Here is a 27705-nt window from a genome sequence, read left to right as displayed (position 1 = left end):
ATCAGACCTGATGAAGAAGTAACTTAATGAGTCTAAAGTTCATGTATGGTACGGATCTCAAAAAATAAAGTGTTGAGACGTGATTTCTTCGATGGAAGTATAACTAGATCATTGATTCTCAAACTTTTTCGCCCACCACCCACATTTAGAATCAAGAATTTTCTAGCGCTTCCCAAAATTGTTAAACTTACCTACCATCTGTTAAAAATAATAATTTCTGTTTTTAAGATGCACCCTTAAAAACAGGATTTAAAAAACCCTTTTATTTCCATATTTATTTCTATCAATATGTTGTTATATAGGGAGATATGCAGCATTAAAGACAAAAGTGGTCTTTTCTCTTTAAAGTGGAATATTTCGGTTCAGAAATATATCGTAGAGAGATACAAAAAAAAAGAAGATTACAGCTAAAGTCTTATGCTTCTAAACGATTTTAATGCAGTATACTAAAATAAATTTCGTTTCCCCCATGCGCTCGATCAAACACGAAGAAAAACTTTCAAATTTTTAAAACTTTTCTTCTCACTGATTTTCTTTTTTAATTTGATGATTTTTGAAATCATTAGAAAGTACAGTAGTCAAACTTAAAATTTTTTTATATGTCTTCAAAGCCTATTGTGGTTGCAAAGAAACGAAATTTTTTCAGTAAACTGCATTAAAAGACTTTAGTTTTAATTTATTTTTTTATGTCTATGATTTTTCTTAACCAAAATATTCCACTTTAAAGAGAAAAGGCCACTTTTGTCTTTAATGCTGCACATCTCCCGATCTCGATCTAAGCAACGTATTGATACAATAAATATGGAAATTAAAAGGTTTTGATCTAGCTTTAATGAAAAATTGAGAGATTTTTAATGTAGCATTGCAGTTTTTGGCTTTCGTTCATTTTGTGCCGAGGTATTCAAATCTTTATAGATTGAGACTGCAACATGTATCACCCGCTCTCAGCTTAACCCAAGATCATGTTACAGTCTCAATCATTGTTTCAACTCAGATATAGGATATGCCACGTTTAAAAACAATAATTGCAATTGCTATTTTTAAGAGCGCATCTTAAAAACAACAACTGCAGTTATTATTTTTAACAGATTGTAAGTTTAAAAATTTGGGGGCGCTAGAAAATATCTGATTCTCAATGTGAGCGATGGGCGAAAAAATTTGAGAATCAATATTTAGATCTATTAAATGACCTTGTATTTGACATCGATCGTCCTTATGTTTTGTAACAAGATGGGACATTTCCTCACTCTCCTCTTCCAGTAAGTACTAAAAATTATTCTGAAAGGATACAACACCGAGTTACAACTGAATGAATACTACACTCATATGATTTAACGATGTCATTTTTCCTTCGGGGAATCGTCAGAGATAGTATTTTCTCAAATCCATATGACTTAAATCGCCTCAAGATATCAACATTGAAAATTTACTTGCTTTTATAAAAAGGGAAAAACTTATTGGAAAAGGTATTCAGTGGTTAAACAACAGCACAACGAATGGATAAGGGCGAAACTTTGAAAACAATTTCACTGACATGCATTAAACATATAGTAGCATTAACTTAACATCTGCTTTTTTTATTTTCTTTTTACCGACTTTTCGAAGAAAAGTACGGTATTACTTTGAACGCATAGTAGGAGTGGAGGGTGAAAATGGATTTTATTTACATTTTGAGGGACGAAGATTAAGAAAATAGCATTCACTTAAATTGTGGTTTCCTTATATATTTATTTATTCACCTTCGTGTAAAATATTTTGGCTCGAATATCTTCAAATCTACAAGATCAATTTCATTGAAATGCTGTAATAGTGTATCTGAAGTTGAGCGTGTGAAAATTTGATGAAGATTGGTTGAGTTATTCTTGAATTACGCTTAATTTATGGTCGAAAAAAATTGAGCGGGGAAAGCGTGGTTTGTTATGATGCTCCAAGATTGAAAGTTGACGTTTCTTTACCTGCGGTATCTATTGTTAGTAATACTGTTTGGCAACTTCAGGTAGCGTTACCTATTTTGAGAGACACGATGACTGGGTATATGTTTTTTATCTAAGGGTTATTTTGTCTGTGTAGTGGTGTATTTTTCGTAGGCTCTTATGCAGTGAGTTACAGTGGTGAGTGAGTGGAAACTTGATAATTGTATCTATTGATCTACTAGTTAATCGAACGTATATATTGCGTTGTACTCTGAAAATCAATGCGTTTCTGACTGCGAAATAGTGAAGCCGTCAGAATTATTAACTTATTACTGATTTTCTTGTTACAGTATATTAAAATCATTTTTTTAATATTACTATCATTATATTTGTACATAATTTTATTTTATTTTAATTTTCTTCTTGATTGTTTGGCTATTTATTTCTTAATTCGTTTTCTTTGCAAAATTTTAGATTAGAATGAGTTGATACTTTTCCAAAAGGAAACAAAATAAAACAACGAAAAGTCGTTGTGCAGAACTGCAGAAGAATTTTTTTTCTTTTATTAGTAATTAGGGAAAGTGGCTTTCAACCTACCTGATATATATTTGTAATTCTATAGTAAACAAGATATACAGAAAAGCAAACTACATGTTACGTGCTTCACCTCAGGTATCTAAAGAAAAATGTAGTTTTTTCACTGGAATAGTGTAAACAATCTACAATTATTTAATACCGTTAAGATGAAATGAAATTTTTAAAAGGAATTTCAATTTTCCAAGAATTAATTTTTAATTTCTTAGAGGCAAATTAAAACTACAAGTATAATATTACACAACACACAATAATAGCAAAATTTATTCTTCACGATTATATTACGCTAACTTGTAATAAATAAGATAGTTATCCAAAAGAAAATTATGATTGATTACTTATCGTAATTTGAAACCAAGTAATAATTTTTTTCGTATTTAAAAACTCTGTGTAGTTATTAACAAGATCAATGTTATACTTTATTACTACTTTTTGTCTAACTGGGGCTGTAGTTACTTAAGTGGAGCCCAGAAAACCGTTCTACGGGTTCCGCGAAGCCCTTCCAAGTTAATTACACACACTCAAAGAATTTTTCAAAAATTAAACTTTTAATTTTTACTGAAAAATAATTTTTACAACATTAGCAATAAAATTTAAAATCACAAAATAATCTTATCTATCGGAGAATGAAGATTATTTTAATTTTTCTATCATACGACAATTTTGGGAAAAGCATTTATTTCACGATTCAAAACTTCTTGAATTTTGCACAACGAGTATAAAGAACTTTGTCTGTAAAAAGCATCGACTTATTTGAAGCATTTTGTTCAACTTACTTTTACGAACAAGCAGCCTTTTCTATTTCTTGTGGTATTAAAAAAGTATGAAAAAACTCAACTTTGGGTGTAATCAGACAATGATGATAACTAAAACTGGTCTTGATTTTAATTGTACACTTTAAAAATGCACAAACTGGTTTCATTCGTCAAATTAAGTTTTATATCGTGTTTTTACTTAAGTATTACGTTTTTTTTTAAATAATTATTTTTCTTAGAAAATAAACAAATTAAAAATAATACTGGATTTCCTTTTCATCATTTGATAACTATTTTTATGTATATTTTCGCCATTTAAATACTGTAACACTTTTACAAAAAATAATTTAGATCATTATTTTTAATTAAAACAAAATCAATAATGCTTTACATGCATTATCTTGTGTTAGTTTTTTTTTTTTTTAATAACTAAAACAGGAATAACTTTTTTGTAGTTCGTAGTTTTTTTTTTTTTTTTTGAAAATTCGTACCGTATAAATACTTTTAAAATAATAAGCTGTTTTTAAAACTGTTTAAAATCATTTATTTGATTATATCGGTCACGTTAACGAAAGGATTAAGCAGACTAACAATACTGTATGCAGGAAGCAGAAACGAGTTCATACCAGGTACTAATCTTATATTCAAAGCCGGTGTGACTTCTGGAGATTATCACAGCCAAACGGATGGCATTAATTTTGAGAAAAAATAGATACGAGAAAGACTTGAGGAAAAATTCACCAAAAAAAAATCATTTATCGTACATGAAAACGTTTTTTTAAGTTTTCAGCAATTTGATAAAGGGCCTTCTAAATAAGAGGTAAAAGAAGAAATGGGGTAAAAGCTTCTGAGAAAAGACGCCGCGTCTGAATAAGGAATGCGCAAACAGAAACTTTATTCTTATATAAATACGTAACTAAAAGAGAAGGCGTACAAAAGCAATTCCAGTTTGAAGGGTCAGTTTATACAACTATACAACTGCCGCCGTACAGTGCGATATAAGTGCAATTTAATTCGCCATAAAAATTAATTGAAAATTAAACATATTGCAAGAAATAATAGCGTAATCGGGAGCGCTAATGCAACTCAATGAAATGGCACTTGAACCGGTAATAACTGATGACTGGATTAGTTATGAAAATAATATAATAAGACAAGACAGTGAATTACTGTTACTGTAGAATTAATTATGTCAGAGATTGTTAATAGTTTAGTCATCGATTTTCAAAATAATAGAGATAATAGCGATTGAAAAAATGACTGAGAAAAATCCGGGAAAGACTCGGAATTGGCCCAACCATTTAAATAAGATAAGAAAGATTTCCTGTTTAGTCACTATAAACGCTGGGAAAATTTGTTTCCTTTTATTATCTCACCACATATCCTTGAAGCTTGTCCGTTGGATACGGAAATGGAATTTTTGTAGCGTATGAAAAATGCCACGCCTGACCGGGATTCGAAGCGGGACCTCAGGATGAAAGGCCGAGGAGCTACCACTGCGCCATAGGAATCGGCATTTAACTTTCCTAAATTAACAAATTTAATAATTGCAATAAAAAATAATTGTGAAAGTACACAATAAATTTGGCAGATTGATAAGCAATTTATGTTAATACTTTTCAAGGATAATACAGTTTATATATTTAAACTCTCTAAATTTTGGAAAGTCTTATATGCTATTCTTACCGTACAATAATTTGAAAAAAAAATGTAAGAACTAATGAAATACATTAAGAAAATACAAAATTATATTTAAAAAATAAACCATATGACGAAATAAATAGCTGAATATGTGTTTTTTAAATGAATAGTACAACATGGATTTAGAAGAAACAATGAATGGCATAGATGAAGTCCTACGCAAGAACTATCGCATGAAAATAAACAGGAGCAAAACGAAAATAATGAAATGTATTAGAAATAACAAAGATGGACCACTGAATGTGAAAATAGGAGGAGAAAAGATTATGGAGGTAGAAGAATTTTGTTATTTGGGAAGTAGAATTACTAAAGATGGACGAAGCAGGAGCTATATAAAATGTCGAATAGCACAAGCGAAACGAGCCTTCAGTCAGAAATATAATTTGTTTACATCAAAAATTAATTTAAATGTCAGGAATACATTTTTGAAAGTATATGTTAGGAGTGTAGCTTTATATGGAAGTGAAACTTGGACGATCGGAGTATCTGAGAAGAAAAGATTAGAAGCTTTTGAAATGTGGTGCTATAGGAGAATGTTAAAAATCAGATGGGTGGATAAAGTGACAAATGAAGAGGTATTGCGGAAAATAGATGAAGAAAGAAGCATTTGGAAAAATATAGTTAAAAGAAGAGACAGACTTATAGGCCACATACTAAGGCATCCTGGAATAGTCGCTTTAATATTGGAAGGACAGGTAGAAGGGAAAAATTGTGTAGGCAGGCCACGTTTGGAGTATGTAAAACAAATTGTTGGGGATGTAGGATGTAGAGGGTATACTGAAATGAAACGACTAGCACTAGATAGGGAATCTTGGAGAGCTGCATCAAACCAGTCAAATGACTGAAGACAAAAAAAAGTACAACATGAGTGTTTCGATCTTCCATACTTGGGAGACATATTCCTGACAGAGTTCAAGAACTGCCGTGGGGATAACGTATATACGTGCTGTGAAAGTGTAACGTTAAATAAGTTATTTAGAAAAAAAGCCGAATTGAAACAGCCGTCATAATAATTAAAAAATAATATTGTTTCAATTCTTTTATTAATTTCGACTTTTGGAAGTCGACGTGTACGTGGTTCAAGAAGTCGAAATTTATAAAAGAATTAGTGAAACAGCAATATTTCTTTATCCTTTCTGTCAGTTTTAATTTCAATTTGGTTTTGGTTTTATTTAAAATATGGATAAAACTATAAAAAAAAACGCTGATTTTTTTATAACTTTTCAAAAAAAACATCGTTTACAAGGAACACAAAACTGAGAAACATGTATTTTGATAAAAATTAAAAAAGAAAAACCAGGAAGTAAACTGCTCTATAGTGTGAGCTAAATCTGTCGAGAATGCGGGTGAAAATACTTGGTATATCAAGTTTATCATATTTATGCAACAACAATCCACAACTAAGAAATGATAAAAATAAATCTTAAAATTTTTTTTTTGAAGATTTAATTTGTCGTTTATAAAATCCTCCAATTAAATTATCTGGAAAAAAGTAGCAAAGGGTACACCACCGAAGGAACTTCCTATACAGAAAACAATTGTATAATATAATTTTGAACCTCCTTCTTTAAAATAAGTTAAATTAATATAATCCACCTTACCAGCATGTTGATATGTTCTCTAGATCTTTCAGTTTACTTGGAAGCCACCATTAAAAAAAAAAAAAAAAATTAATGCATTAAAGTAAACATATAATAACATACGGTCATGCATACAATCATAATAATTTCATGAAAATCTTAGATATTTCTTACAAATATTATACTACTTCTAATTTGGAAAAATATCATATATACTGTAATAATAAAAATTTAATTAAAGAACAGAAGTGTTTTAAAGACGATATATTATTTAAGAACATACCAAATATAAATATAAAGAAGTAATAATTTAATCTAATAATTATCTCTTTGATAATGGTTCCGTTTGATTTCATTTTAATCCACCAGAGTATATATATATTCCTTCAGTATACTATTAGGACCGGACAGTCATGACTGTTTTTAAATTGTAAATTTTGACTTTAATGCATTAATTATAACTCCTGATGACGGCATCGAAGTAAGCCGAAAAATTGCTATTAATTAATTAATTAATTGCTAATTTATTTATTTAACAAATCAGCGGTACCATGTTTGAGAAATTACTACCATGTTTGGTAAATTAAGCCAGATTGAAATTCTTGGGACCAAAATTAAGGGTTAATTTAGCGATTTTATATGAAATCTGGCATGAAAAAAAAGGAAAAAAGAAAAAAAATTAGTTGCAGAACTATATTTTTAGTAATTTTTGAGAAATCTTAGGTAAGAGATGAAAGACTTGTTTAAAAAAACATTAAAAAGAATCATTGGTATGTAAACAAAAGTGTAATACAAGAGAAAAGTTAGTTATTACAATTTTCAATGCGATACAAAACAACCCTTTTGAAATACGGAAAGCTACCAAAAACATTGTTTGTCGGATAGAGAGCAGTATCCAGCAAAAAACATAACAAAACATCCCAAAATGTGGCGGATTTTAATTAGGTATGAAATGAAACCAAATTTTCAATATTAGAAAAAAAAAGAATTAAATATTAAAAATCTAATTCTATACAAGTTTTCTTTTTAATTTTTACATGTTTATTACCTAATTAACCAAGTTATTTTACGCAAAACATAAAATACTATGTTTTCGACTCGATAGTCTTTTACCCCACATTTCTTTAAACCTATTAAAAAAACAGTTCTGTTATCTATTCTTTTTTTCAGTTGTTTAGATCAGATTTCATATAAAACCACTAAATTCACACTTTAATTTGGGTCACAAGAATTAATTTGGGTCTGACTTAATTTTACCGAAGGTGCAGAAATTAGATTGAAATCTTTCGCCAGCCAACTCTCGCTAACGAAGTGTTTTCGATATTTTTATACAAACTTCGAATCTATATGCCGTTACGAATTTTTTTAGCTCAGTTATGATGGCCACTAACTTATTAATGTTTATTTTCTGAATGTGGACATTCTGTTTAACAACTAATTGTGTTTATCATTATTTGAATTCATTTTTTATTTTTGGTTGTTTGTTTAATTCGTTTTTGTAATGCAAGCTTTAATTAAGATTTTCGAAATAAACTTTTTTTATATTCTCTCTTTTTAACGAATCACTTTTTTTTACCTTTATCGTATTCTGTTTTGAATTTTTCGTTTACGATTTATTTTTTCGATAGATGTATTATTTTTCCGGTCATTAATATTCTGCTTACGACAGCTGTTCTACATAAATGAGCATAACACTTCTACACTTTGATGCCAACATAATTATATCAAAATATCTAACGAAAAGATTACAAAATATTTATTACGAGACATCAGAACTAAAAAACGATAGTAGGATTCTGTAGTCTAGTATTAGCTAAAGGTGATTGATACACATTAAAAATATATTTTAAAATCCTTTTTTCGTATATTTTTATTTGATACCCTACTTTTTTTTTATTTTTCAGTTACTGTTGGCCAAGTCTGATCAGGAAAATTTCATGAATTATATATTCTTTCTTTAGTGGAAACTGAGCGAAGTAGGAATGAACGCCTGAAATAAATAAATCTGCAACGGCTTTTTCAGTCAGAGTAAAAATTCATATATGTATTTTTTTTGGTAGAATACCAGAAATATACAAAAAGTATAAGCGAAAACACGATTGGATGTTGCACAATTAAGAATTTAATAACAATAGAGCAGTGTTAAGACTTCCAGACTGTTAGGGCGCGTGGAATGATAGGAAGAATGGTCTAAGTATATATAAAATGAAGATAAAAAAAAGTAGACACAGCAAACAAAAAGGTCGTGGGAGAAGTGAAGGGATAGCTAACAAGAGGGATGTGTATAGGAAACAGGCCAAGATACCTCAAAGCTGTGAGAGAAAATGTTGAGGAGAAAAAACAGACGATACAAGCCTACGGATATACATTTAAAAACATGATACCTTCGTGCCTATTCAGAAATTATACTACCTCACGACACGTTCTGAGCCCTATTATAAAAAATTAGAATTTAAAAATTAAAATTTAAATACTACGGAAGTGAAAAACTCCAATGAAGTACATAACCACTTCCGTACTGAACGTAAGTGGTATTTAATTGTTTCTACACTCAGCCGTTTTTAAATTTCCCAATCAGTAAATATACAATATACAAATAATTTGGATAATTTCGACACCGGAAGATGTCGAAAACCCCTATTTTATATTTATAGGCATAGAGTTGTTTGTAGAAAAAAATGTGTTATGTTGAAAATATATAAAAGAAACTTCATGGATCGAATCAGAACATGTTTTGATTTGATTTTTTGCATAGAGTCGAAGATGTATGTGGAGTTAATAAAAATTATCTTGTACTGAAATAAAAATGAAACCATATAGAAGGAAAATTATTGAATGAAAGTTTAAGCTTGACAGACTGTGTTTTGATTTATAATATCTCTAAAATTGAACAATCTGCCGTTGAATTTGCAGTGATGAGTTACAATGGCATTATTGAAAAAGAGTAAGAAGATTGTTATTACTTAATCAAAGATAAAGTATAGTAATTTTTAATTTATCTTCTACTATGTATTAAAATTATCACCTTGGTTGCGTTACAGTATCCCGATGTGCTGTATCTTTGATCTTGTTTTGACGGGTCCAATTGACAATAGTGTTACATTACGTCCGGCGTTACCTTTTTTTCTCCTGTTTAGCCTCTGGAAATCACCGTCAGGTATTACTTCAGAGGATGAATAAAGGATGATATGTATGAGTGTAACTGAAGTGTAGTATTTTACAGTCTCAGGTCGACCGTTTCTGAGATGTGTGCTTAATTGAAAACCCTACCACCAAAGAACACCGGTATCCACGATCTAATATTCATATCCGTAAAAAAGTAAATGCCTTTACCAGGATTTGAACGTTGGAACTCTCAACTTGCGAAGACGCGTTCACCACTAGACCAACCCAGCGTTACCTATTTTTATTTAATTTAACTTGGTATATTTCTTTTTATATGTCCTTTTGTTGAACATGAAACGGATTCCAAATTAGCGGGTCTTTTGGATATAAATCAAAGAATTCTTAACACTAAATCTTTAGTCCGTTTTATGAATATAAACAACCGAAAAAGATTTTTTAGACAAAATAAAATAAAATATTAATTGTAAACAAGTAAAATCAAATTTAAAAACTGTAAAGTAAAATAAACTGCAAGATACTTTTAAAAGTACATTCGAATATGTGGATCGAAATGCTTGTTGCGTGAACATGAAAACAGCTGAATATTGCTGTGCATGATTCATCCATATTACTGTATTAACCGAACAACAAACAGACGTTGCTAGGTATATTCGACGAACTATAAATAATATAGCTGCATAATAAAATAAACAATATGATACTTTTAGAAGTGCTTTCGAATGTACGGATCGAAGTATTTGTTTGCGTATAGACAAAGGTTTGTCAACTTCGATGTTAACTAAAACCGAATGAGACGGGTAAATAGTGATTCCCGGACGTTTACCCGAACGACCAAAATTCCGAGTGCCCTTTTCACAAAGGTATTGTTCCCGAAAATAAAAAATATATATTTAAAAAAATAACCACGATTGTAAGTGAAATTTCGGTATTTATGGAAAAACCTAAACATTTTAAAAATTTATAAAAATCTGTAAATTAAATAATATTGTGTGCAAAAGTTCAAAGATATTCGAGCGGACGGAGTTCGTACTCTTGATATTTTTCAACAATGTTTTGAATGCGCTTTTGAATTTGTTACCATTTCTTCTTTGGCATAGCTTTAACGACTCAACCTAAGCTTAGTCCAACAACTTGAATTTCGCTATCTGCTTGTTCCTTTTCAAATTCATTGAGAGCAGAATACAAATCTGGATAGTTTTTTACGACGACCAAGTGAAATCTACTGTGCCAACCCTGGCTTATGTTGTCCGCTAAAAGCGGCTTCGTATTGATTCCAGACTTGAACAGAATATCAAGTCGGCATATGACGTCGTCGAACTCTTAAATATTTTTTTTAATTCTCTCGTTCTGGTAACTGGCACCACGATTCATGGTAAAGTTTCCTTAACTTTCTTCCCTTTTTTTTTTTTAATTTGGTTTTAACATTTGAAAATTCTTGTGCGAAAAAATAAACAAATAATACTAATTCAGCACGAATCGCCAAATGTGACCAACGTATAAAAAAAATTCGCAAAAAAAATTAAAAAAAATTTTTTTATTGAAAATTCGTACCGTATAAATACTTTTAAGATAATAAGCTGTTTTTATAACTGTTTAAAATCATTTGTTTGATAACGGCCAATTCTTATGTAGCCTAAAATAAAACAAAAAAAACATAATCGCGAGATTAATAACAGTAATCTCAGTATTAAAGTTACTTGTATTATGTGTTTTAGGGAAGATCACAAAAGACCAGACTTCATCCGATAGGTCCTTATATCGGTTTGTAAGCAGTTTTTCCTCCCAGTTACACCAAGCACGCAAACACTGAAGATCTCTATCCCAGCACCCTAAGAGTGCAATCAACAGGCCCGGACTTCACTCGCAGAACTGAAAATTAGAAGAAAGAGAAAAAGGATAAAAAAAAAAAGGAGAAGGTAGTAAAACAGAATAATTTACCTCCGTGGAATCACGGTACGACATATAAAATCTTATTCAGAGGAAAATTCTTCAAGAATCTTTCCAGTCGACTCATCATGTCTATTATTCATAGGCAATATTTTTAATCAAATGGTATGAGATATTCCTGATCAACGATTTTTACTGATCATTTAATTAAATTCTGCAAGAAAAAACCGATTTTTTTCCAAAATTGATGAGCCATCTAAGAATAGGTATAGGTTTTCTGAATGAATATCCTTGGGCATCCCCGGAACTGTGCCGCATGTCAAACCATTTAACTGAATAAGAACCATTCAGCTACACTTCAATCAGAAATGTCGTTACATCACCGATTAAAATAAAATTAACTTAAAAGAAAAATGAAAATTATTATTAATAGTATCTTATAAGAAATAAGCAGTTTGACTGCCTGTAGGTACAGGTAAAGAAAAAAAAAACAAAATCGTTGTGAAATGGACTGCGTTACACGAAACAATATAAGTGCATGGTAACTGGAAACGTTAGGGGTCAATGTACTGGCTGCACTCGTTCACACATGGGAATTCGTTTTTTTTTGCAGATGCAGCATATAGGAATCCAGTAAGGGCTCGAATCAATTCTTAACATCTAGTCATCAGTTGTTTATTTCTTTTCTTTTTTCTACAATTCCAATCCCAGGCATCCCGTTATACAGTGCTTTTAAATTAGATAAATATCATGTAACCTTATAATTCTTAAAAAAAAAACTAATAATAAATAAATAAAACAAAAAGTTCTTCAGTACGTTATTGATAATTAATTAAACAAATTTCTAAATTGTAATTAATGAACATTAGACAAAAAAAAATTAACAAAATTACTGTTGAGAAGACAACTAGTATCTAATTTTTTCTATTTCCTATAAAATATATCCTAGCATACTAAGAAGGCAGGTACATCTTTACATACACCAGTGTTTATTGCTATTTTTTCAGTGCTTACTGTAGCAAAGAAGTGAATGTTTTACTCCTTGTTATTTACTTTCTTTTTTCCTGTTTAGCCTCCGGTAACTACCGTTTAGATAATTCTTCAGAGGATGAATGAGGATGAACATGTATGAATGTAGATGAAGTGTAGTCTTGTACATTCTCAGTTCGACCATTCCTGAGATGTGTGGTTAATTGAAACCCAACCACCAAAGAACACCGGTATCCACGATCTAGTATTCAAATCCATGTAAAAATAACTGGCTTTACTAGGACTTGAACGCTGTAACTCTCGACTTCCAAATCAGCTGATTTGGGAAGACGCGTTAACCACTAGACCAACCCGGTGGGTCCTTGTTATTTACTACGCTTGAAAACTATTACGGTTTTGGAAGTGAACAAACTGTTCCTCTTAGCAAAATAAGTATAATGAATAGTTTATTATTTTTTAAACGATTGGAAAGTAACGGAAGGAAAAGAATGGGAGATTTGAGACAAAACAGAAAATTAAATAGATCGTTTTAATTTTACAAGAAAATATTTTTAAAGGAATCTGGGAGTAATGAGATTTTGTTAAATTCTTTAAAAAAAAGTTACGTTAATAAACTAGACGAAAATGTTAGTGCACAATCAAGAACTGTATCAAAAACATTCAGTAGAATAAGAAATGCTTACAAACAGAAACAAAACACGAATCTGATAGAAATAATTTTGGATGTTACGGATATGAAGGAAGGAAAGATTTGAATTCGTATGATGGAGAAGGAAATTGGATGAGGTAACAAAGGAGAGAAATAAGTCTTATGAAATTACGTTAAAAAATTTACTTTAAAGCTACTCAGAATCCGAATCACCAAACACTTGGTTTTTATCGTATCATGCAGATAATATGTTTAAGTAGTAAATACAATAATAAATTAATTAACTTTAAATCATAACGTTATAAATAAAATACTTCAAAAAGAAAAATCATGACCCATAATTTTCAATATGATTCCATATAAGTAAATTATCAGGAATAAATCCTTATCAACTTCAACATATGATTAAACAATCACGTTTTTTTAGTCAAATGCTGAATACTTGAATTTTTTTTAATTTTTACTATACTATTCACACGTATATTATACCACTAGAAACCGGTGCTATTTGTGATGAAATATCAGTTCTGATGTAGTGATGACGCCTAGCTACGTCACGAATTAGTTGCTGGTGGGATCGACAACGGTGTGTCAGTTTCTTATATAAGAACAATTTCTCCCTACCATAGCATTGTACACTCCTAGCGAGCTTAGTGTATGTTGAGATATCTAACGCTTGATTATTCTTTTTCTTTGAATGTTACTTGAAGTTTGTTGATTATTTTATAGTGGTTTTATTGTTTTGTTATTTGTGAATTGTGCATACATCCTACGTTTGTTATCATTTATTTTATTATTGAACAACAAGTTCTACCTACTATTACTTTTACAAGCTAACAAATTTTGCTTACGTGCCTAACCTAGTGTTTCTAACATTAGTTTACCGCCACGAGCACGTTGTATCTTCCATATTTCTGTGACTCATCAGTTCAACAAGCTGCAGAATGCATACAATGATCGACCTTACTGTATACTTTCTATTTTTTATATCAATTTCAGATGGCGCAGTTCTTAAAAACAAAGGTTCGTTAATTTTCAGTAATTTTATTGAGGGGTAACTATATGAAAACTAAATTTGAAAACATTTTTAAAAATTACAAAGCAGCTAGTGTATTCATATACCAAATTAAATAAACAAAATAATACAACAATAACAATAAACAACTTTCTTTTTAGAGCTTATTATAAGAAAAAAAGAAGAAATTTCCTCGCGTTTTTATTCAAATTTTGAATTAATTTATCGTAGTGGATGTAGATTTTTAATTAAAAATATATTTTATATAGTAAATATTGTAAAGCATCAAAAATCTGGATCTGAATGTAACATGTGAATTTCCAGCATAACTACGATGCAATTAATACGATGTTTATTCATTTTTTATTTTCCAAGAATATTGAGTTTTATAAGGGTTTTAAAAAAGAAATGAAATTACATTTTTTTCTTATAAATGGTTAAAAATAATTATTTATAAATTTATTAATTTTAAATAAAAAAATAATTTATACAAATATATATTTTACCTAAATAAGTATAAAAACGTTAATTGAATGAAAAAAAAGATGATTTCTGACTTTCGCCTACCAACCAACACGTTAAAATAACTGTACAATGTGATAATTTAAAAAGAACCGTTAATACAACACGAACTTCGAGCAAGGATCTAGAGTATAACCTCGTTTGTTAATAATAAAATTTAATTTAAAAACAAAACATTTTAATGACACATTATTATTTAAAACAATTTATAGAAATATATTTTTTTATTAACCAGTTAAATAAAATTATTTAACACTATTAAATTTATACATTATTTATAGTATGTTATACTATTATTTTAATAATAAAATAATTATAAATAATACAGAAATAACATTTTTGTTGTCGATATAAAATATGATTTAAATAGATAGCGAATTATAAAACACTAGCAGTTAAGCCTAAGAGTTAATATTGAACAATAGTTTTCAAGTACATAATAAGGTTGTTTTTTGTAACCTATATGCAATTAAATTAAATGTAGTAAGTAGGCTGTTCAGTAAATGAGATATACCTGTATGGTGCTTAATTACTTTTTAATGTTTTTAGAACTGGAACCTAATGAAGATGATGATCGGCTCACATTATCACGTTTTCATGATATACTTCTGAAAAATAAGCAAGAATTAATGTTCAAATCGGATTATAATGAAGAAATGATAACAACAGTTTCAAACTCCACTGACAAAGGTATAGATATAGTTATTTAACTTTTTTCAAACATAAACTGAGATAGCATCCATAATTAATAAAATATGTTATTAATCCATAATTAATAACAAATTACTCCAAAATGTAAAATGTATTCTAGATATTTTTAAAAAAATTGTAATTGTAATTTTTTAAATAACTAGAATAGCTTTAGGAAATCTAAACTAATTAAAATTAAACAAATTTTTTTACATGCCCTCCATTTATGTTCCATTTAAAAAAGTAAATTGTACATTAAAACTGGATCTCCTTATTACAAACTACCTCATATGAAAGGATAGTGTTTTGCAAAAGAATAAAAAGCTTCTAAAAATCAAGTTTATAGGCTAATTCTATACATTTCATTTTATTACTTTGATAATTCTACAGCAGCCCGAATATCTTTGAGAATAGTGACAAACATTAAAGCTGGGATAAAATGTCAATGGCCCCAGTTATAATTTGCAAATTGTTCCTACAGATTAATAAAAATAAACAGTCCTGAGTAAAGTTGTAGCTAAAAATTATTGCCATTTATTAAAGTAACCAAATTTACTTAATATTTAAAGAAGAAAGAATGAGTTTCTTATTTTGTGATAATTTAACTATAAAAAAAAGGATTACGATAAAGATGCTACTTAATTTTTAAGTTATTTGATTCAACTTATGATGTACTGTCCATAAAACTATTAGTATTAATCTTAATATATAAATTAATTAGACGAAACATATGATTGTATGTAAATATTTTACTTGTTAGATATCAGATTTTAATAGTTATAATTCTGATTATTATGCTCTGAGAAAAAACCAGGCAGATAACTTCTAAATTTGTGCAAGTAATATAATTAACTTTTGTAATAAAAATACATTAATCAAAGAAAAAAAGAACTTTTCACATAGTTTACTTAAGTTCTTCATTGTTAATATGTTTTTTTATTTAAATAATAATATTTAGAAGACTATAAATATTTAACAAAAGATTGAAATAAATTAATGTATAATAAAAGCACCTATGTATGAGAAAGAAATTTATCAAATAAATTTTTTTAAATGTACTATTTAAGTAAGTTATAAATTAACTTTGTTTATTTAATTATTTTGTGATATTAATATTTAAAAAAAGAAGAAAAATGGTTTTAAATTATATTAAAATACAACATAACTTTTGCGTTTTAAGGTTTGTTATCGAAGTCATAAATATTAGTTGAAATTACTTATATTTTATAAAAATCTAATTTTTTAAATTTAGAACTTGTTAATTATGGATGTGATTTCTATTCTTTTGAATAATTTAATATTACATATTTACAAAAATAAATTTTATATATATATATATGTCATTTGCATTATTGTGATAGTAACTAAGTATTTATGCAAATAAGGCTGATATGAAATTGACTGAATGAATAGTCTGATAATAAAGTTATTTATATAAAAATATCATTGTTTTAATATTCTTTTTAATGCAAAATTTGAAATAAACATAACATTATCTTTAGTTATTAGTTTTCTGTTGGCTAAATAAAACAAAATTTAAAGGGAATACATGATTATAGGGAGATTAAATATCAGCTTTCTATTGTAAAACTAAGTTGTGTGTTTAACTGGTTAAAACCGGTTTGAATATTTTATATAATGAATAGCTAGATGACCCAGACAATTATAATTTAGTTTTCACCTTCATAACAAAAAATTCTATATGTTAAAAGTTTTAAAAAAAAGTTCAGTTCATATGTAAGGGCATTTTTTTCCAACTGGATAATTCTTTTTGTAAAACTGAAATAAAAAAAAAAAAATTAAACCAAGTCAACCCTCCTAGCTAATTAAAGATTAATTAAAGATTCTTTAATATACAGTCTCATAAAGTTTAAGGTGAATGATCTGATCATTCGCCTATTTGTTGATTACTGTTAATATTTTCTATAACTGGTTTTTATTAACTGATAAATGTTCAATAGTAACAAAGTGGTAGTAGGTTTTTCTCTTTAATTAAAATAATTATAAGATCCTTACTAGGAATTGAATCTATATCAATCAGTTTACCCATTACACTGAACAAACCTGTAGCAGCTTTTTTACAACACAACAGATAAACTTTGTGTTTTAAAACATTTTAAATTAATATTTAGCATATAGCAGTCCATGTGTTTAGATGAATAAAAAAATGTTTATTTTTCAGTCAACGTGATTTCATTTTTTTTTTATTTTAACGAAATTATTTTCTACTGTTAATTAAGTATTAATTTTTATATAAATCATCATTTTAAAAAAAATATCATCATCATGGCTAGATTTTTAAATGTATCTTGCTTACTTATACAAATTTTTTTATTAAATTTATTAATTTAACTAAATTTCATTTATCTTAAATTACTGCTGCCGTAAATAAACAAAATTATTAATTTTTATGATGAACTAAATTTAAAAAAATATGTCTACGATTAAATTAATATAGATAGTGTGATATACAGAAATTCAGTTCAATTTGTTGGTAAAATCAATTTTTTAACATCATTTTCACCAACTGTCAAAGAGAACAAAATTATAATGGAATACATTTCTGAATAAAAATAAATAAAATAAAAAAAACAACCTTTAAAAATATATATTCAACCGTGTTGACTTTATATATTTAACCTTTAACTTATACAAAAAAATAATCAAAATTTGAGAATTTTCAATTAGATTAACATTTTAAACAAATCAGCTTAATTTCAAATGCAATTTCAGTTATATAATATTACTTTTACATGTTAATAATACAAGAGTGAAGTGGCTGTGTTAGAATTTGAATTTTAATCGAATACTTCTCTTTCAATGATTGTGGGATGTAATTTGAATTCCCTTGATTTTATGATTTTAACATGTGCTCGAACCATTATTACTCTTTCTTCAAAATTCTTTTTGCCTTCTGCAAGATTATTAAGGGCAAAAATATTATATCATTTTATACCATTACTAAAAAAATTCTTCAACATTTTTTCATATTTTTTAGGTTGTCAAGTATATTATTTTTTTAATAATATAAAAATCATTTATGTATTTATAAAATTTATTCATATGTCAAAATTTCATTTAAAATATTTGTTCAATTGCCCTTTTGACCTCATCATATCAAAATATGAATCCATCTTCTTACAAATACATACACAAGATGATGAACATTAATAAGTCCATTTAATGTGAATCTTTTTAACAATTTGCTAAGTCATTTAGTCTTCGGTCTATGTTTAAACTGCTTGTACAATTTAAAAGATCAATTTACTTGGTCAAGGTCTTAATTTTTTTTTTATTATTTAAATAAGTATATACTTGTGGTTACGTCATTTTCTTTTACTTGTCTTGTTTCGTTTTGTATAATATTTTTTTTAAATGATTCATTTTAAATAACATACCTTGCATTTTATTTTGCTTATTTAAAAACAAAAATATGAAATCTACTCTTCATTAATTTGGAAAACATATTTATATGTTTACTCTTTATTTGTTCTTCTTTTGTTCTATTTGTATCTCTTTCTTTTGTATCTATTTGTTTGACCAAAAATTATGTTAATATGTAAAAATATTTTTCAGCTTTTGTTCACATTATTATTATTATTACTTTTTAAATGATGAACATTTGTGGTTCATAATTTTTTATGGTTGCCTTCTCTTTATCACAAACAAATTTATTTATTTTACAATAAAATATTCAAAAATAAGTTAATTTAAATATGTTGACATTTTTTGGTTAATAACTGTAGCAGTAAATTATCTTACAAAAAAAAAAAAGAACTGCTGCAGTTATTATAAATATGTAAAACAAAAAAGAATAAATTGAACTGAAATTTTTATGAAAGATTTGATTTTTGCTACCTTAACAAATTTAGTAAATTGATCATCCTAAAATCTGCAAGCACAAGTAACTGTGCAGATTGCTAATTAATGCTATCTGGATGTAGATGCTAACTTTTCTGAAAAAAAAAAAGTATGCAGTGTATATAAAAATTTACCTCTGTGGCCACCATTATGATCAAAGCTTTTAAATATATATAAAAAAAAAAAACCATAAAAAGTTATTGAACCACACCAAATTATCATTCATTTGTTCTTGTCATAGATTATTAGCTTGAAATGTATTTTCCATTATTTACATTGTTTAAATGATGTATTATTATGTAGTTTTAGTGCAACCCAATTACAGAATTTGCTGTTCTTTATATGGTTTACCAAAATCATTCTGAAACAGAGTTCTGGAATCAGGTGTGTTTTTAATAACAATATAATAATATTAGAAACTATATATTATTGTAATATTGTTTATAAATAAAGTTTTTACTGCACCTTAACCGCAATAATTTATGTTTAGTTATTTAAAAATGAATATCGAATTGTACTGCATGCATTCATTATAAAGTATATTAATTATGGTTTGCAAATAACTAATGCTTTTTTGTATAATTGGCAGCTTAAAGTCCGAGTCAATCAGTCCCAGGATTTGGGTTTAATCCCACTTCCTGGGGTTGGGATCTCCCCATGCCCCGGGGTTGGGATTGCCCCGGGTAGAGTCAGGGGCCCAACTACAAGAAGCCTCGCACAGGACACCTTCGTCTACTAGATGGGCCTCAGTGCCCCGAAGGTTCAAATGAATATTTTTTCTGTTCAAATTATTTAGTTTTATTTAGGTCATTAGATTTAAGATAGTTTATAACGATATGCTTCAGAAAATTAGTAAAGTTTAAGGTCACAAAACAAAAATAGGTACTTCTGTTTATGTTGTCATTAATATTGTTATTATTACTGCAATAATATGTTCAGTGAGAAGCAAGGTAACAACTCATGGGTAACAACTATTATAGATAATGCTATAAATAGAATATTACATAAAAATTTGATGACCTTAATCTAACTAATTTTTTTAAGTATATTATACATTTTTACTATAGTCTATTTTTAACTACTAAAATGTTTCGATTTATTTATATGCATTTACTTAGTTACTAAAACAATACTGTTTTTTATTATAATCAAAATATATATTACACCTCAAATTTAAAGAAAAAAATGCATAAATGTAAAAATATAAAATTATTTTATATGACAAATTAAATTTTTTTATTTTTGTACTATTTTGATAAATAAATTACTGTATTTTAATAAGTTAATGCTTTTTTTTTCTTTTTTTAAAAAAAACATTAAAATAAATTTTTTCTTTACGCAAATAGATGCTGTCTTTTAAACCTATGTTTCATGTTATTTCAAAAATTGTTTCTTTGAATTTAAAATATTAATTAAATTTTATTTTAGAATTAACAAATATATATATATATATATTAAAATTATAATACTCCCATCTAGTGTTTCCTAAGCTTTTTGCAACAGCTGATGACAGCGTAATAATTTAAATATTTTAATTAGCCTTTGGTCGTCTTTACTATGTAACTAATTATTAAAATCATTTCTCATGTATGCTATTGGTAAGACATATAAATAAATATAAATTGTAATTATATTTTATTATGATATATAGTAACAAGATTTATCAAACTGTTGTTTAGGTATGGAGTGTCTGTAATTTTTTAGATTTTCTTTTGATTTTTTAACACCCTTGGAAATGTTCTTTCTGGTGAAATAAAAATTACAGAGATAATTTGAGTGTATTTATATAAATGTATGTATAAATCCATACTAAACTGCTGGCCAAGGTAGAAATATTCCTGTTTTGATATTTAGAATCTAATTTAAGTTTTCTTTACAGAAAAGATATCTTAATTATTATCAAAATAAATTAGTTTATTTATTTCATTAAGGACTACAAAACCTTTAATTAATTCACCAACACCAGCTTCAACTTCAACCTTTATTTCCATTACTATACATAGCTCATTCTAATTTCATTTTTCGTATTCTTATACTTTTATTATAATTATTCTTATCTATAGAGTAAGTCTATTATTTTAATAATCCATACATCAAAGTAACAATATCAATATGGCTAAGGATATCAAACGCCCTAATACTCATCTGGAAAGTTTAAAATTTCTATTCTTACTTATATTAATTATTTTTGTTTTAAATTCCTTCCTTTTTGTATGAATGAGTATACTAGAAAAAAAAATAATTCAAATAATTCTGTTTAACGGTGTTGTTTTATTGCTAAAATATTTCTGTATAACAAACTAATTATACTAGTTATATGTTAATATTTACAATAGTTTTAATACTGTTTAATAATAGTATTAATTATGAAGAGAATTTTATGTTTAAAGAAAAAAAAAAAAAAGAAAACGTTAGTTTTAAGAGACAAAAACCTATTTGCGAAAAGTTAAATTACTTTAGGTATAGCTTAACAAGCTGGAGGAATTACTCTTGCTTCAATCATCTTATTTAAAAAAGATCTATACCAACTTAGCTCAACATCATATAGAAGAAAAGGTAATATTAGAATCGTTACGTCCATTGATATTTACCAAAGAAAGAGAATATAGCGTCAAAAGGTTTGTTTTAATTCAAATATAGAATTTTAAAACTTTAAATAATTATATATTTAATTTTTTTTTTTTTTTTTATGTTACAGGTGAGGAGTCGCAAGATTCAGATCCATGGTCTGTAATTTGGTACCTTGGTGCTTTTAGCGGATTAATTACTTTTTTTTTGGTTGTAACATGTTCTGAATGGTGCTGTGGTAACCATTTATATACACGTCATTATGGTGCAAACCACATTTATGCTAACTCTTTTACACATACATCGTACAGACCCCCTGAAACACCACCGCCACCTTATCATCTCTTTGCACCGCCATCATACAATGATAGCGTTAAGAATTGCCAAGAAAAACCAAAACCACCAAAGAAGTCTAGTATATTTATTATACCAATACATCGTAATAAACGTAGTTCTACGACTTAATTAGTTAGTTAATTTGTAAGAATATTGTGGATTAAGTTACTAAAATGTCCTCAATGAATTAAAATTGAGGATTATTACCATGAAATGGTATTAATTATAGCTCCCTGTAAATGCCGCTTCTGAAGAAGATTATGTAAAGGTATTTCGTTCGGAGTTGTAATAAAAATAATGGATTTTCACATACAGCAAATATTGCATATTACATACTTTAATTAAATAAAAAATAATAATGTTAAAGTATAACTCAAAATATATTGTTGATGAAAATCATTAGAAAAGATAGAGATAGAGAGAGAGAGAAAGATAACAAAGTTGAAGAATAGTATCGGATAAAGAAAAATAACATAAGATTGATAAGAACATCGTGATAAAAAAATTTGTGCTGGATTTTTTCTTTCTTTATTGTAGTAATATTCATTTACTTTAATGTTTTTCTTTAAGTTAGTCCAATAAATAAAAATGATCAGTTACATTGAAAATAGTTTCCTTCATGCAGTTTCACATACATTAGCATAGCACAAGCTTATTTTATGTTAATAAACAAAATCATTGTTATCAGTTTTTTTATAAAAATATTAATCCTAATAATATGTTATATCAGTATTATTAAAAACAAAAAAGTTTGTAAGTTTTATAATTAAATAAGAAAAATATAATTTTTGATAAACTGTATTATTTTTGAATTTTTTATGTAGTAACATTTACAGTATGAAAGGAGGAACAATATGAGATTTTCGATTATTGTTTGTATTTAATTTTTAACTGGAAATAAGGAAAATAATTTTTTCTCGAAGCAGTAACATTTTGCTCTATAAGAAGTTTTTTATTGTAAAAAGAAATGTCACTGTTTTGTTTCTAGAGCACAAGTTTTATGCTTACAGGAACACAGTTTTTTCTTGTATTATGCTTAGTTTTAAACAAAAAATTATAAGCTTTCAGTTATATCATTGTATTCAATTATATTCATTGATATAATTATTGGATAAGTCAACAAAACATATTAATTTACTATCTATACGATAGTAAATATATACATATATATATATCTGTGTGTGTGCATGTGCTAGGTTAGCTTAGAAACCTACCTGCAGGTCATTTAGTTAGAGAAAAATTGTAATATTTGGTCCACCAATAAATTTTATGTGGTATCAGTAATATGGTATTAGATATAAATGCTAAATTTCAAGAAAGATGCTACGAATGTTTCAGAAGAGCATTTATATTATAATGACTGGTATGTATGATATGGAAATTTCTATACCAAGCTTGTTATATCACTGGGTTATCAGGCAGTTTAACAAGGATAATCAAGATGAGTTGTTAATTATAGAGCCACAGTAAAGAAAGTGATTGGAATACATTATCAAGATGTTTATGACATTACAATGTAATTTCCCTGGCTGATATCAAATTGTCATCTGCATGAAAAGGCAAGCAGTAAAAAGCAATAATATTTTTTTCTTAAACATATAAAAAAAGCATCTTATCTAGAGTAATTACTTTTAACTTTACAGGCATTTGTTACTAGGTTAAAAATTGAAAATAAGTGATAGAAATCTGCCATTTAAATGAAGCACATTTTTATGTTAAATTATTATATTTATAAAACTAGTAGTATCATTTAAATAACCATAGCTCATTAACTTATTTAAAATAAGTTAAGTTTTATTTTTTTTAAAAATAACTGTAGTTATATTCATATTTACTTAATATAATTTTAATAAAGCATTCCATAATAAACATTCGTAATTATTTTTTTATTATAGACATTTTTAAAATTAAAATTCTATTATAGAATACAAAACCCTTTTTAATTATGATCTCATTTCATTTAATATTGTTAAATAATGTATATTTATTATTTAGTGGTGTTACTTATAACTTAATAGGCCATATAAGTATGAGTGTTCATTTACAACAATACTTAAATTTATAAACGGAAACTAATCATTTAATTTAATTATTCTGTTTTATCATCATTACAAAACTGTGAAATAAATAACTTTATAAGAAAAAACAGTTTAATTAATTACATTATTCTACAAAACAAGATTAAATAAATTTATATTATCAGATATATAGATATATATATATATATATATAAAACTGATAATTAATTATTACTGTTTCATACTGTTTCAATGTGACTAAAAACAAATAAATTATATACATTTATAATTCATTTGTTATTTTTATTTATCTTTTTTTATGATACAAAATTATAAAGCTTGTCTGTTTTTGTAATAAAACATTGTTTTGTAGATTAAGCAATGTAATTAATGTTGGTTTATTATTTATTAAGGACTTATTTTTAATAAAATATGTTTATGATTGATAGATACAATTTTTAAAACTGGTAGGGAATAAAATTTAGTTTAGAATTAAGTGCTGTTACATCAATTAATTAGATTAATTTATTTTATTAATATTAGTTACTGTGGTTCAGTTGCATTATTTTATAAAGACATTGAATTTATTATTTTATTACTTTATTAAAACATAAGCTTTATTATAAATAAGGTTAAATATAATTTTTTTATTACACTTTTTTATTAACTGTATTATTAAATTGAAATGGTGTATTTTGTGTTGCGTTATATGTATTTTTATACTTCAATATTTTTTTATAGAAGAAAAAAAAATATTTTTATTGTAAAAATAAAAATGTTATGAATAAATCAGCCTATATTAGGCAATTTATAATAAAATATTTGTTTTTAATTGTTTTAATTCACTGAGTTAATTACTAATAATTTCAACTGTGAGTGGGAAATTATTCTTTCACAAGTCATACCTAGTGTTTCATTAAATTATGTTTTTCATATATTTATTGCCAATTACCCAAAAAAGTTATCAGCCAATTTTTTTTTTTAATGTTGAAATTAGTAAAATAACTTGAATAAGTAAAAATATAACGTTGCAGATGATATTTTACTAAATTATGTAAAAATAATTATTGAAAGAAAAATAAAAAGTTATAAATGAAGCTTAAATTCTGATGACAAGATTTTCAAAACCAAAATTTATTACCGAATAATACACAAACTGTGGTGTAATTCATAAATTATTTCAGCATTATATAACCTTTAGGCATGCTTATGGATTGTTCAAATAAAATTTGAATTTTTTACATTTTCAATACTTCAGTCATTCACTTTTATTTAGAAAACTTAGTCACTATTTATTTTTCTTCAATAACTGCGGAATAGCTTTTTTTATCTGTACTTTTAACAAATCAAACTTTTGAAACAACAAATCAAACTGAATAAAATCAATAGATGTTAGGTTAAAAACTTACATCAAAATGTTTTCAGTCACTCTCAATCTTTTAAACTGGAGCTAAGTAGTAACACTTGATATTACAAACAGTAATTTTTTTGATTATGGTGAGACATGTTTAGAATCTGGCCCAAGGTGTATGGGATTTTGATTATGCCTTATTTTTGTGTTTGTATATTTTAAATATTTGAGCAAATTTAAGTGTAATCTTTTTGTTGTGTAGAATAAAAAAAGGATTAATTATTAACTTATTTAAACATAAAAACACAAATACTAACAATTACATGCCAAGATGAAAACAAAAACAATAGACAATGAAAATGTTTTCACAAGTTATTAAACATTGTATTAATCAAGTCTGGTTTGGATTATTTCTAAAGATTATAGCTTTAAAGATTTTTATTGCAAACTAACATGGACAAAAACATTTCAAACTGTTTTTAAAATAGTTCATACAAGATACATATTTGGATGTTGAACTACATAGTCTGACATGTTTCATGATTTGCGACTAAGTAATAGGTCTCTTCAGTATTGCTCTATAAAATAGATGTCATTAGTAGCTATGAAAGTGGTTAAAAAGCAACATTTAATTTCTAACAAAAGCCCTGAAGTAGCCTTCAGCAACAGCTTTACTTTAGTATAAAGCAATATCTAGTCATAATTTATGTATTTTATAAAGCAGTATTAAATATTTCAAATGATCCATCACAAATTATGAACTAATCCTTTATAGCATTAAACTGATATTGGCAAAATTACCAATTAAATAAACCAATAAGACAAAGTATTTTTTTTCTTTTTGGAAAAATTTACAGTTTTTGCGAGCATTGATTGAACAATATTATGGATTACAATTTACAAGTACTGTTCTAAACATCAATCTGATGTGAATGAATCTTTTCTTTTCTTTCAACACAACACAATTGTGTAAAATAGTAGCAAAGTATTTTTAATCCTATTTTTGCCAGTAATAATGAACAAACATAATCATTTTATTTTCTCTAAATCATTTATAGGTTCTCTCATATACATTTCTTTAGTAAAGTAGTATTTATTCAGTATCGCTCATTGTACTTCTTTGATTAGTTTACTCTTAATTAGATGACTCAAACATATAGTTTGATCTTAAATTTAAAAAAATAATCATATCAATGGATACAGGTATGTTAAAATTGTAAATACAATAAAATTGCCGTACCAAATTAAATTCATAAAAGGAAATATTTATGCACATTTTGCTAAAAAAGACAATTTCTGCTTTATTATTTAGGCATTTCAAGGTGTCCTATTCCAACTGATGATAAGTCAATAATTTTTCTCATTATGTATGTGAATACATTATGCACTTGCACAGTACTGAGGGACTGTAAAAAAAACTGGGTTGAGTTTTAGTCGCTTCCAAAAATGATATGGCTGTTCCCAAAAATAACAACCATGAATGTAAATGAAGTGTAGTCTTGTACAGTCTCAGGTCGACCATTACTGTGATGAGTGGTTAATTGAAACCCAACCACCAAAGAACACTGGTATCCACGATCTAGCATTCAAATACAAATAAAAGTAACTGCTCGAATATACTGTTGTTTATCAGCTTACTAAACTCTCCAAAATACAAGAAATATTCAGCCCTACAAGAAAAACCTTTTTTTCTGTTCTAACCACAGAAAATGACTTTAATGAATATCATAATTCACGGAAAGCAACTTTGATTAGTGGTTGAACCTCAGAAGCTTTCTTTAAAAGCACTTTGGTGAATTACACATGCTTACACAAATCTGACAACATTAGTGCAATCTTAGTTAAGTAATTACATATTAGACAATATTTATTTATTCTCAGAAACACTATGCATTAATTATATAACATATAATATATCTATTCTGTTTTTGATGTTGACAAAAAACTAAAGCTGTAATGCTTTAAAACATTGTTCTACATTCTTCTACTCAACTAAATAAAAAATAACAAGGCAGTATTGCATATATTATACATTTTCATAATATAAATAAAAATGTTATTTATTATAATAATTTTGGCAGCCTGTGGTGTATAATGACTGTAATAATCTACTTGAATACATGGATCAAAACACAAACATAACAGTAGC

The 27705-nt window shown here is 26.9% G+C and overlaps 1 protein-coding gene across 1 annotated transcript; it reads left to right on the top strand.

Moving 5' to 3' along the window:
* Window positions 1-13822: 13822 nt before the first annotated feature.
* Window positions 13823-25024, top strand: LOC142323867 (uncharacterized). Its single transcript, XM_075364165.1, has 3 exons — window positions 13823-14218; window positions 15282-15422; window positions 21982-25024. The coding sequence occupies exons 1-3, from the start codon at window positions 14140-14142 to the stop codon at window positions 22314-22316; spliced, it is 555 nt and encodes a 184-aa protein (XP_075220280.1). The 5' UTR covers window positions 13823-14139; the 3' UTR covers window positions 22317-25024.
* The last annotated feature ends 2681 nt before the right edge of the window (window positions 25025-27705 follow it).

Source organism: Lycorma delicatula, chromosome 4, assembly GCF_047948215.1.
Source record: "Lycorma delicatula isolate Av1 chromosome 4, ASM4794821v1, whole genome shotgun sequence".
Taxonomy (NCBI): domain Eukaryota; kingdom Metazoa; phylum Arthropoda; class Insecta; order Hemiptera; family Fulgoridae; genus Lycorma; species Lycorma delicatula.
Note: the sequence above shows the minus strand (reverse complement) of the source record. Positions and strands in the feature narration are given on the sequence as shown.